Raw genomic sequence first — 13,614 nt, 5'->3', positions numbered from 1 at the left:
TTCAATACACTGTTTATAACAAATGCCTAGATTACCTCAGTCCAGCAGAAATTGCTGTTAGATATTATTGATTAGGTGAAAGTGATGTTCCACAAGAATGGAGCCTGGCAGCATTCAAAAATACTAGACTAAGGTGCTAACTCAGGAAGAAAAAGGTGTTGATTTCCATTGTAACATTAAAGCCTATCTCGATTGGCAGAACTACCAATTAAGGCTCAGGCAGAAATCTATATTCCCACTTATCTGTGCTAAAGGTAATATCTGACACCGGTGTGGTGTAGTTTAGGTGTTGGCCTAGAAACCAGCACTGTCAATTCTAGTTCCTCCTTAGGCCCGAAAACTGGCTGGGTGACATTGGGCGAATTACTAGGAAATTGTGAGTTCTCGTCCTCTCACCGGCATAAAAACTGGCTAGGTGACTGAGCCAGTCACTCTCTCTCAGCCCAAGCCACCTCACAAAGTTGTGGGGAAAAAGAGGAAGAGGAAGGAGAATTATGTATATTCATGACCTTGAGTTACTTATAAAGGCAGGATAATGTAATAATAAATCTTTTTACATGTATATTACTCATTATTCATTTGACCAAATGCGCATCTCTTGATTTAATGATGCAAAAAAGAATAAACAGAATATTCCCAAACTGCTTCTCAAAAGGAATTTATAAAGCTGTATTGGTTGCAGTCCGTGTATCAGTTGAAAACTGCCTTGTTGAGTTGAAGCACTGATTAATGCATGTACCGTGATTTAGCTGTGGCTGTCCAATACTTAAGAGAATCTTTCCAGTTCCTGCTTGAAAAATCCAAAAATGCTTTTCTCATACATGAAGATATGTTGCTGAACTCTTTTACTGCAGGTTATTTGCTCTGTATTTCTATTTTGTTAAATTCGAGGCTTCCCATTTAGCTTTATTTATTTAAAAGATTTATATGCCCACCTAATCTTAAATAACTCTGGGAAGCTTACAATAACCATATAACCAATAAATAAAACAAGAAAACAAAATAAACAAAAATCCTGTGCCATAATTGTGGTTCACATGGAACTATTGCTTTGAGAGCATTGTAAGAGCACATTTGTGTGACACTTTCACTCTTATCGAGCACACAGACTGCTGAATTTCCATGTTTTCCTCTCTGTGCAGCCCATCTGATGTTTTTTCGTGTTCTAGCATAGCTAAAATTGCAAAATGGATGCTCTACTACAGCAGGGGTGTCAAACTCGCGGCCTGCAGGCTAGATGTGTCACATGCTGGCCCCACCCCCCGCTCGGTATAGCGAAGGGGGAAAAAGTCCCAATATGTCATATGACACCATGACGCCACGAGTTTGACACCCCTGCTCTACAGGATTGATGATAAGACTAGTATTTCCCCTTGGATAAAACTTTCTTGCTTCACTCTGCCTTCCTTTGCTTGAACTTGTAGATTTCACCATCTTATTTAACAGATTTAAATGGCTCAAATCTTAAGCAATTCTTGTCATTAAATCCCATGTTAAGCCTTCTAGTCTGTCTCTATACCTATTCATATTTCCTTTTTTAAACTTGCCTGGTATGAGGGTTGCAATATGTGTTAAGTAGTAAGTACTGAAATCTTGCCTCAGCCCACTCAGTGAACTCTTTTTACTTTATTCTTTGGGTCAGGTGGATGGAACACCTGGCATTCTCAATGTATTCTCAGCATTTTCGGGTGGCTAGAAGTAAAGACAATTATATGGCTGGTTTAAAAGGTTTTGGAGGAATTTGGGGATTTCAAAATTTTTGCAACTGTTTTCTTAGTGTGAGGAGAGATACCATCTGAGAACTTTTTCAGTGACAATTATTCTGGGGGAAAATGACTATCATGTTCCTGATCTCAGAAATGACTAAAGTACAATTACTTCTAGCAATGTAGGTAAAAGAAATAAATTACACAAACTAGCATCTTAGTTCTCTGCAGCAGTTGCAATGCAGATAGACCTTGTTTACCAATTTGTTTAGTGACTATTTGAAGTTGGAACAGTATAAAAAAAATATGACCAATCCCTCACATTTATGACAAGAGTATACCCTGTTGCATGATTGCTACTATTGACACTTCACAATTGGCACACATTTCCAATTGGCACAGTGTCCCAGTCACTTGACTGCCATTTTTGTTCTTCCCAACTGGCTTGTGACAAGCAGAGTTAATGAAGAATATAGAAATAAAATCATAACTTGTCATCATGCAGTGTTTTTCTTAATGACTGCATTCACCTACCTAACAACCAAATGGAAGGTGATATTATTAAGTCCATTGCAGCCACTGCACTTATTGGAAATTGATTTTTTCCCCAGGGACCGCAACACTTAGCAATGGAGTGCCTGCTTCAATTCTAGTCACTAAGTGAGGACTACCTGTGAAAGATGTTGAAAATGGAAATAAAGTGTTCAATAGCCAAAATAAAAAAGGCTCTTGCTTTATTTAAAATGACCAGTAACATAAAAATAAAACATTATAAAACGTGGAGAACAATGGCATAATAGTCTGAGCCTGGGATTTTTCAGCTTGCTACATAGAACTAAAGGATATCTTTTAATGCCCAGGGACTAGGATCCTCCCCCAAACTGGGCTTTGATGTAGCTTCTAGAATACAATGCTGTCTGGGAGTGAAATATGAATTATATGGCAGATATCAGTCTGGCGGGAATCTGAACCAAGGTAACTAAAATACATTCTTTGTGGATTTTTCTAGAATGGAAGTTGAATGAAACAAACCATTAGAGGGTTTTACCTGAATGGCAACGAAATAATGAGCTGGCTCCATTATTAAGTTCAGCTTACAATGAAGCAGAAAAAATAACAATCCTTGTTATATGCTGGGCATGGAGGAAATGGAGAAAACAAACTGGAACTGGGTATCAAGTTACCACACAGTTCATCTCCTGAATCACGTCTCCTCCTCTCCATGCTTCATTCTACCTTCTCTTGCTTTAGTGACCTATAAAGCACTAACCACATGTGATACCTGAAGTAGCAATTTAGTGAATATCTGGCTTTCAGTCACAAACATATATCGGTTGGAGCCCATTCTACAGTTACAACAGTAACACCTTGACACCTATAAAGGCAAATTAGTTACTAACTATCCTATACAATGTAGATAAGCTATAACTTCAGCTATACAACTATTAAGGATGTGCTTGTACAGGAACAGAATGTCTCACAGAGCTTCAGAATAGGTCACCTTTGCTCCAGAGTATTGTTGAACCTCCATTTCTATATTCATGTATTCTGCATATCTTCATAGCCATGTTTCCACAAACTTCCTTTTCTTGAATGTTCAAAACAGAAGCACATTTCCTTAGGGGAACAGTCTTTATCCATCTGTTGGAAATGTTTTAATATTACAGGCTAATGTCGACAGGTAAAATATTTGTTTAACTCCGCTTATATGCAAACGTTGACAGTTTTGCGAAGGTAGACTGGTTAAATCCCTTGGATTTTTTAGCAGAGCCCACATCCTCTTCTGAGTTTTGTTCTTGGCCTTCTTGCTCTTTATTGCTAATGTCCTCTGGACGCTTTCGCTTTTTCCCTTCAGATGGATCACTGGTGTCTCTTCCTTTGGCTTTCTCAGTCCAAACCTTACGTTAATGGAAACAAAAACAAAACAGCAACACTTCTATGATTGCGATTAAAGTATAATATTGTCATTAATGTGACTTTCCCATAAATATTAAGCTCCTATATATGTGTATAGTGGAGACTATAATTTTGAAGCCTCTTCATGGATCATTGCCTTGTCATGGCAAAGGGGCTTGTACTGCTCAAAGAAGCTATGAACTAAGCCGTGCACAGGGCCACCTAAGATGGACAAGTCATAGTGGAGACGTCTGACAAAATGTGCTCCACTGGAGAAGGAAATGGCAACCTATTCCAACATCCTTGCCAAGAAATTCCCATGGACAATAACAAAAGGCTACAGGAAGATAGGATAGCCTGGCGTGCTACGGTCCATAGGATAGCAAAGAGTCAGACATGACTTAGTGACTAAACAACAACAAAAATAATTTTGAAGACACTAGCAATGGAACTATACTGGAATATGTCAATTTTGAGCCTTTACAAGGGTGACAAAATTATTCTTAATTTTCCAGAAATAAGGTCCAAAAAGAATAAAACCATGTGGCTGAATGATCTGGCACTAAACAATGGCACGAGATGGCCTTGCACATTTTCATTGCAACATGTTCAAGTACTTCAGCTGAGTGTGGTTTCAAGGTTAGTGCTGAAGTAGTTTCCCTGAAAATAAGACTCAACTGCAAAATAAACCCTAGCATGATTTTTCAGGATGCTCGTAATATAAACTCTACCCTAAAAATAAGCTCCAGTTAAGATTATCAGCCAGAGAAATGCATTTAGCACCATATTTCCCTGAAAATAAGCCCTAACAGGAAAATAAGTCCTAATGTGTCTTTTGGAGCAAAAATTAATATAAGACCTGGTCTTATTTTCGGGGAAACTAGGTATTAGAGATAATCAGATTCAATCTTCATTCAGCTATAAATTTCAATGAATAATTTTGGCCAATCACTCTCTTTGCTTAATTTCTACATAGTATCATTGCATAGTCACAATGGACAAGAAAAAAACTTCTTGGAGAAGAGGCAAGAATATGTTCGAAATGGATTATTAGTCAAATATGCATCCAGAGGAGGAACTCCTCACATAGCTCTGCAAAAAAAAAAAAAAAGGGGGGGGGGGGAACGACTACATTCTACTTCCTGCTTTTTACTTGTAAAATTGTGTGACTTAAGGAAAAGTGAAAAAAAAAAAAGAATTCATGCAGTCTTCAACTTACAATCTCAATAGGAACCAGAATTTCTGCTTGTAAGCAAGGCTTATTAATAAACTAATAAATTGTGGGAAGAAGGCAGAGCCTACTTGCTGACGGACCGTAGACCGCGACTCTGCGGCTAAAGGTAACATGGAATTTTTAAGAAAAGAAAAGTGAGCGGCGAAATTACAAAGGGACAGGAAAAAAAATAAGAAAATATTTTTGACAGCTGAGCGGGGCTTCGAACCGGGAAAGGAAGAAGCCGGAACTAAAGATTTAACTAAATTGGACTAAAATATTTTGGCAATAAACAGGCATAAAATAAAGCTGGACTTAAGATTGTCAAAAAATAATAATAATAAAGTTTACAAATTGGAGACTGGACTGTGCTGGAATATTGAGGTTTGAAAAACCCTAAACAAAAAAATAGGGGAAAAAGGTGAAGACTTTGTATAATGGAGAGTGCCACCTTTTGACAAAAACTTGAGCTCAAACAAAAGGGAAAGCATCCTGTTTCTGAATGAACTTGTGTGGATATAACACTAAAGAAATATTGAAACAAAGTAAGAATCTTAGAAAGTGAAAGCAGAACCAGAATAAAGAAAAAAGCAAGGAAAGACTGACTGTGGGATTGATTGATGTTTTTGGTATAGACCCTCGGCTGGAATAATTGAGAACTTTAGAAAATTGAAAGAAGAAAGAAGGAAAGTAAAAGTGGTTTTTTTGTGGACTTTAACAATCATAAAATACAAGAGTGTGTAATGATGATATCTCTTCGGGAATTAAAAATGGAACTTAAAAATATGAGAGAATTACTACAGGAAAGTGTACTACAGGAAAGTGTTTGCTCTGTGTTAGAAACAATGGAAATGGCGATTGAAGAACAAGAAGAAGGAGGAGAAGTCGACTCAAGGAGAAGACATTTTAAATAGACAATTAACACAAAGAACACTACAAAGAAGTGGGGAAAGAAGGAAGGTTAAAAAGTTGAGATTTAAGAAGGCAATCAAAAGGGGGAATACCTGTGAAGTCGGGAAAGGCAGAAAGACCCAGCAGAAAAGGGGAAAGGAAGATATTAAGAAAGAGAGGGATATAAACTGGAATGAGAAAAGATATGGGGAAAAGAGGGAGAGGAGAAGCAGTAAGAAACAGGTGCATGAAATAAAGAAATACGGAAATAGTAGAATGTTGAAAAGAAATTGTTTTTTCAGAGATAATGGTTGATGAATTAAAAAGGGGATTCTGCAGGGTGACAAGGGGTAATAAGAATATTTCTGCAATTAAAAATATTTAGAAAACAGGGTAATATAGATACTGATAACTTTTATTAAAACTTAAGGGGGGGAAATATGCTGCAGAATCCAAATGAAAAGATGTAATGATTATTATTGTAACTTCTTAAAATTAATGGTTTATTGGGAATCAAGATGAGGGAATAAAGGTATATTTTAATCATTGAGTTAGTAAAGGGGGGGAACCTATACTTGTGTTTTTTTTCTTTAGTGTTAAAATTTGTATTAATCTAGAATTTATAAAATTTATAAATTTTATAAAAAGAATGTGTAATGGAAAGGAAATATGACAGACTAAAGAACCAACTAAATTAATAAGTTAATATAGACTATTAAAAGCAAGGAGAGACATTGGTAACCTTTATTATTATTATTATTATTATTATTATTAGGCAAACAAATATTGTTTATCTTTATTTTTAAAATAAATATTAAAGGATTATATTTGAAATAATTGAAATGAAAAAAAAAAGATGTTTTGATTGAGATTAATGAAAGAGGCTAGAATTAATGTGTTTGTTTCTCTCCTTACTGAAAATTTGGAATGGGAAAGGTAATAACAGAATTAAATATGCATATATGAATGTATAATTGCTGTCATATTTGTATGTAAAGGTGATGACCCGGAAATATGTTGTCCACTAAAGAGATTTTTGTTTTTAATGTGAAAAACTGAATAAAATTTGTTCAAAAGTAAAAAATAAATAAATTAATAAATTGTGCCTGATTTATTATTATTTTTTGCCACAATTGTTAAGCAAACAATTGCAGTTTTCAAATGAAGCATGCAGTCATTAAATGAATCTGACTTCCTCTTTTGACTTTTCTTGTTGGAAGCTGGCTAGGAAAGTTGCAAATAGCAATCATGTGACCCCAGGATCCTGCCACTTGTCATAAATACATGCTAGTTGCCAACGCCTGACTTCTGATCATGTGTCTGTGGGGACGCTACAACAGTTGTTAAGTGTGAGGAGCGGCCATAAGTCTCTTCTTCCAGTGGCGTTGTACCTTTGAACAATTGTTAAAAGAATGGTTGTAAGTTGAGGACTACTGTACATTTTTACATGGTAAAAAAGGCATAATCCTCCAGAAGAAGATTCCATTACCATCCTTTCCTCAGCAGATAGACCTCTGTATCGAACCATGCCTTCTTTTATTATTTCTGTTTCTTCAAAATTAGGATTATCTGATAAAATACTGCTTCTGTTCTCTTCTAGCCACATCTGGAATCCAGTCTTTGGCCTAAATACAGTACAGATGAGAAAAAGATTTGAAATAAAAGCTTTATGCTACCTGTGAACATTTTTATTCCCAGAAGGCAGAATCAATTCAAAATAACAATGAGACTCTGGCACACTGACCTTTTATTATCTTTGTTCTCAGTCACAGTTTGAAGTTCAGACGGTATAGTTTCATTTTTCTCCTCTCTATCTTGTCTGGCTTTCTTTTCAGTAGTAAGTGCTCGGGGCTGGAAAAATGCAGTTGCTGCAGGCTGAGCAATGAAATATATATACTTTAGTAATTCATCGTAAACGGCTGCTTTATATATCGCATTTCATACTCTTAAGGTTCTCAGAGCAAGAAGCTCTAATTTAAGCAAGAAGCATCCACCTAACTCCTAAGGGAAAATATTTTGCAGTAATTCTTTACTCAATAGTTTTGGAAGCAGTAATATTAATTACAATGGAAGGAGACAGTGAGATAAAGAAATAAAGATTTAAGCAGTGCAGCAAACTAGGATTTAAATGGAAAGTAAGCATGTTAACTCTATTCTAATTCAATTTAAAATAATTTTTGCTCTGGGTCCATCCATTTTCTTGATTGCTGACTGTTTAAAGTGCAGCTTCTATAAAGTCTCTAGGACTAGAAAAAAAAATTCATGAGGTTTATTTCTCAACAGCTTTCAGATGAGAAATGTTTTACTTGTTTGTATCCTACCTTTATTATTTTTACATATATCTCAAGGTGGCAAACACATCCAACACACCTTCCTCTTCCTATTGTCCCAACATCAACACTGTGAGATTAATTGGGTTGAGAGAGAATGACTGGCTCAGTCACCCAGCTGGCTTTCATGGCTAACGCGGGACTAGAATTCACTGCCTCTCGCTTTCTAGTCTGGTGCCTTAACCACTAGACCAAACCGGCTCTAGTAAATATAAACAGTATATAAGCAGTAATTGAAAAGCAAAAAATGTATGCTACTAAGAGTATTTGTATATACTTGGAGTAATCCAAGTACGTAATATATGGTATATCATTAATATTTTTATGTGCTCTAAACAAAGTTAAAATGATTAAACATCATGTCTGGGCCATTTCTAACTGCACTATTCTATTTCACTCCCTTGCCTACCTTTCTTATTCAGCCACTGCATGACAGGGAAAGAAATGGGGTGGGGGGATGACTATTTGGGCCATTTTATAAACATTTCCTGAGTTGTCATCAAGAGCAAATTTCCTTTTTCTACTTAATTAATACTACCACCAGTTTTTTCAAACTTGACAGGGAAACAAAAAAGAGAAGTCCATTTGATACCAGTATCCTGCCCCACCTTTTCCAATCTTTTTTCCTGCCAATCAGTCTTTGGATAGTCCTTCTGCTTTCATTACATTCCTAAGACTTGCTACACCTGATAAAAGTAACTTTGCCAAGCTCTGTTTCCACAAAACAAAATGGAGGTCCAATCCATTACCTGCTTTGACTTGGACTTGGGAATCAACGGTTTGATGATTGGACTCTTCTTGTTTGGAACTCCTTGACCATTTATCGTGGGATTTTTCTTAGGCAGCCTCGTCAGGTTATCCAGAATATTGGGCGAGTGAACAAATGCATCTTTTTGGCTATTGGATACCTATAGGAGCAAGAGATTTAAGAACTCATCTTTCCTCTGTGGGACTTCAAAAATATCTTACTTAAAAGTAAGGTAAATTAAAGCCACCAGTTCTCACCTTAAAAGGATTTACTCGTAGTGAGTTGCTAGATGCAGTGACAGCTTTCATTAACCAAAAAAAGAAAAAGAAAAAAAAAGTTGGGGAGGAAACCCAAGAGAAGAATATCAGTGCAAATATTTGCCAAACTCTCTGCATGTGTATTAAGAAATTATACTGAACGATTTTTATTTACAAGAATTAAGCAGGGCTGTTCATATAGCCCTGCCTCTAATCATTAGGATATGAACAGAACCTTGTATCTAGATGTTAATTTAGCATTCAATTTCCCGTGAAGAAAAGATATTTCTAGATAAAATCTAGCATCTATTTTTCGGCCTGCCTTCACAATTACTGCTTCTCCAGCAGACTGTGGTGCTCAAGTCCTTCCCATGGTTCCCATTTAATCAAAGTGCTTCCTTTTGAAGGGTAGTGAGTTGGAGTGTGAGGATGTTCCCAACTGAGTTGATATCATATCTGCATATGGAGGATGTTTGAGTTAGGCCCGGGCATTAACATATATCTTTTAGGATTGTTTATTTTATTCCCCCACCTATTTAATTGTGTTATAAGTTGTGATACGTTATTTCATATCAAATTTGACATAATTGCAATGTTTTTAAATTCCATTAATTAAGTGACTTGAAAATTGGAAATTAAAGGGAAAAAGTAGATATTATGTAAATATAAGCTAGAAGCAAAGATATCAGTGTTATGAGCATTAAAATTATTTGGCTTTTTCATTTAAATATAATATTGGAAAGGAAAAAATAAAAATGAACACACTGTGATTTGCATTAAGGTGGTAGTGCTCAATTTATAACCATTCATTCAAAGTTACGGCACTGAAGAAAATGATTTACGACTGGTTTTCACATCTATGACTACTGCAGCATCCCCATGGTCACATGATCAGAATCTGAGTGTTTTGCAACCGGCAAGTATTCATGACAGTTGCACTATCCCAGGGTCAGGTGTTCATCACTTGCAACCTTTCCAGATGGCTTCTGGCAAGCAAAATCAGCAGGGAGAGCCAGATTCACTTAACAACCATGTGATTCACTTAATAACTGTAGCGATTTGCTTAAGCACTGTGGCAGAAAAGGTGGTAAAATGAGGTGCAAGTCGTCTAATAACTGACTTGCTTAGCAATGGAAAAGTTGAGGACTACCTACATATAAAGGTTTTGGTCTTAATCTAAATTACTTAATATTAAGGTCTGTGTTGTCCTGGGGTTTGTTTGTGTGTGTGTGTGTGTGTGTGAGAGAGAGAGAGAGAGAGAGAGAGATACCCACAACAGATAATAAAGGGAAAAAATGAACAAACAACTTTTAAAAAAAGAACTATTGTTTCTAATTTTTTCCTTTTTATACATCTGCTGATTTGCAATATTTGAACAATTTTCCTTACTTTTTGTATCACCTAAATACTATGGTCTCTCAGCAATTTACATAACCTTATTACAATGTTGCAAGGAGAAACTTGGTTCTAATGAGGGGCACAAGATTATGCTAAAAGCCATTAAACTAGCACTTTTGCATGACACTGTTTCTGGATAAAAAGTCCCTGGGAGAGTGGAGCCCTTGATTTGTGAAACTGAACTGATGCATCACAATCCAATGGTAAACTATACAGCAGCAACATTGGACATAATAGAGCTCTGTATTAATCAGGAAGCAAAATTTCAATGGAGGAACGATTGAAGAAAAAATTGAATGATGTATAAATGTTTCCAATTTATTTCCCCAGCTTAAAAGATGTTCATGAGAAGAAAAGCATTTAACGAATTGTGTGGGAGTACGGTTGCATAGCTGAAATCTAATATTTGGACAAAATGTTTAACAATTAAGGGGTTTTCCTGCCTACAATAAATTGTTTGACTTACCAGACTTCAAAGCAGATGCATTTCTATGCAGCGTGGGAGAGCCTTGAGAAGAATTAAAGCAGAGGAAACATTAATATTTCAGTGGAAATATTTAAAACATTTCCCAGTTTAATTGAGTATGGCTATATGTGATAAATATTGAAATAGAAAGGATGTACAACAGGGCTACAAATGCACTAGCACTTTTGAACTTCTCACAGCCATTCTTACCGACTCCTCTTTCTCATTAACATCCTAGCATTTTCCCTGCAGGTGCAGGGTTTGCTTTTTGGATCAACAAGCGCCATCTTGTGTGATTAAACACAGCATGCAGGTCTAACTGGGCATTTTTCATGTCTGCACTTATTGTATCTTGCTTCAGCATTCCATGTGGGGACTTACCCTCTCCTCATAACTACTCATAAAAATGTTCACTGTGCTCTCCCAATGTCAACATTGTGCCACCAGAGGATCTCCGACAGGGCCCTCCTTGAGGTTGGAAGCCTGGGGACAATTTGTGAGGACTTCCAACTCCTCACAAGTTGCCCATCTCTGTTCCATGGGGTGATCCTTCTCTGAAAAGACTACCCAGCCTTCAGAATCTGAATTTATAACCATGTAGCCTTCTGCTCTAATATTCATGGATGCTTGCTCAGCTTACTAGATTTTGCCTCATTAAGAGTATTCGCTTTCTCCTCATCCTCTTCATGGGTCTCCATATTTTGTTGGCGTTGAATGTTTCTTTCTCGAGGATGACTCCATTCTGTGGGGCTGTTACTGTACCTGCATACAGAGAAACCAAGTCAGTCAATGGCATCTATTCTTTTGCTTAAACTATCAAGAAAAGGGCAACAGTCACGCATCCCCTACAAGAAAAGCCAGGTTTAACAAAAATGATAAAATAACTCCTTTCATTTCCATTATACAGGCTATCCTGGTCTTCGTGGAATCAATTACTGAGTCATTTCCATTAAAATAATACTTTTTCAGTTTTCTGAAAACTGAAAATGTAATCATCTGGGCTACTGCCCAGATGATTCACTTCATTCCAGGCTACTGTGTTTTGTTTCCTTCAGTGACAATAGCCACCGCTGGGTTTGTCCAGAGCCTTTCTCCTTTCTTAACTGCATTCATCCATTCTGGTTACAAAGCTTCATCTTTCCTTTTACCTAGAGCCCTTTAAAAGAGCTGGATTGCTGATTTTTCCCGTCCTCTCCCTGGCTCAATTGCACTAGGGCGTTGCCTTGGGTTGAAAAGTATGCTACTGAATCCAGGCCTTGGGTTTTTGATATTATACAGATAGTTCTCAACTTACGACAATTGAGATGAGGCTTTCTGTTGCTAAGCAAGGCAGTTGTTAAGAGAGTTGCATCCAATTTTATGACCTTTTTTTTGCCACAGTTGTTAAGAAGATCATTGCGATTGCTAAGTAAATCAGGCAGCTGTTAAACAAAGCCGGCTTCCCCCCCTGATTTTGCTTCTTAGAAGCTCGCTGGGAAGGTTTCAAATGGTGACCATGTGACCCTGGGATTCTGCAACCATCGTAAATACATGCCCGTTGCCAAGTGCCCAAATTTTGATCACGTGACCATGGGGATGCTAAGTAAGTGCGAGGACCAGTTGTAAGTCACTTTTTTCAGTGCTATTGTAACTAAAAACAAGTCGCTAAATGAATGGTTGTAAGTCGAGCACTACCTGCAATTGACAGCCTTTTTACACTGTTAATCTGACCCGATGGGACAATTGGAACATTTTCCTCCACGGTGAACTTAGAAAGCACCTGCCTAACTTCAAACCTAAACAAAAGTGTAAGAATTTGCTATGCGTTTGTGTCCACTTTCAGAGTTCACTTTTACCCAGCATTCAGATGGTTTCTAAAATCCGGCGGCTGCTTCTCTTCTTCCTCTTCTTGCTCAGCATACGCTTCAGCAGATGCCCGCTCTGAGATCTTCTCAGCGGCAAGTTCACTGAGTTTCTGAGCAAGAATTAGCCTCCGCGAGCGAGAGGCATATTTGATAGCTAGGCTCGTGGCATTTTGTGTCATGAATTCAACAAGCTCCATACAGCGAAATTCACGTTCCAGTGTGCAAGATAACTATTTTTAAAGCAAGGAGGAAAAAAAGTTTTAACATTTATCAGGAAAATATTTGTTTGGGGTGCGGGGGAAGAGGATAAAAAATGTTTGTTCTCTAAGAAAAAAGAGCATTCAGTTCTCATTCATTCTTTACTAGACAGAAATTCAAGGAATCTTAACACATCCATGACAGAACAGAATGAGTCCCAGCTATTTTCTTATAAAGCCATTTCGTAGCTGTGAAAATAACTCCAATTATGATGCAACAGTAAAAGTGAGCAACCTCAGGAAACTGCATGTAAAACGTCCAACTGAAGAAAAACTATATTTAAGAGACAGAGAACATCCATAGTGTAGTTTTTTTTGAATAAAAAAAAATAGTGAGTTCAAGAGATCCATGTCTCCTTCTGCTTTTCAAACATCTATTTCATGATGAGCCTTGTTTCCAGTTAGCTATAATATAACATAGGCAAGGACCAAACTCTTCACCTAATAATTAACTTGCACAGCACATAAAATCCACTAGGAAGCCTGAATAAATAAAAGTATGGGCTGAGGAAGGATCTCTTAAGAGTCTTTCTCCTTCTCAGGTTCCTCTCCAAAAATTTATATTTCAAGGAAGCTGAAACAGGCTTATCTTGAAAAACAAATGGGTT

General features: G+C 36.9%; 1 protein-coding gene across 1 annotated transcript in view; it reads right to left on the bottom strand.

Moving 5' to 3' along the window:
- Positions 1 to 2,423: 2,423 nt before the first annotated feature.
- WDHD1 (WD repeat and HMG-box DNA binding protein 1) overlaps positions 2,424 to 13,614 on the bottom strand; it is a 32,650-nt gene continuing 21,459 nt past the window's right edge. The window contains exons 19-26 of the mRNA XM_026670265.2: positions 12,741 to 12,979; positions 11,546 to 11,667; positions 10,906 to 10,947; positions 9,042 to 9,085; positions 8,786 to 8,944; positions 7,451 to 7,581; positions 7,196 to 7,331; positions 2,424 to 3,604 (exon numbers count right to left, since the gene is read on the bottom strand). Coding sequence (XP_026526050.2) covers positions 3,401 to 3,604; positions 7,196 to 7,331; positions 7,451 to 7,581; positions 8,786 to 8,944; positions 9,042 to 9,085; positions 10,906 to 10,947; positions 11,546 to 11,667; positions 12,741 to 12,979 — 1,077 coding nt within the window. The 3' untranslated portion in view covers positions 2,424 to 3,400. The remainder of the gene's footprint in view (positions 3,605 to 7,195; positions 7,332 to 7,450; positions 7,582 to 8,785; positions 8,945 to 9,041; positions 9,086 to 10,905; positions 10,948 to 11,545; positions 11,668 to 12,740; positions 12,980 to 13,614) is intronic.

The sequence above is a fragment of the Notechis scutatus genome, chromosome 1 (genome assembly GCF_049901735.1).
Source record: "Notechis scutatus isolate UNSWTSFEM ecotype Mainland chromosome 1, rNotScu1.2, whole genome shotgun sequence".
NCBI lineage: Eukaryota > Metazoa > Chordata > Lepidosauria > Squamata > Elapidae > Notechis > Notechis scutatus.
This window is presented reverse-complemented; position numbering and strand designations above follow the sequence as displayed.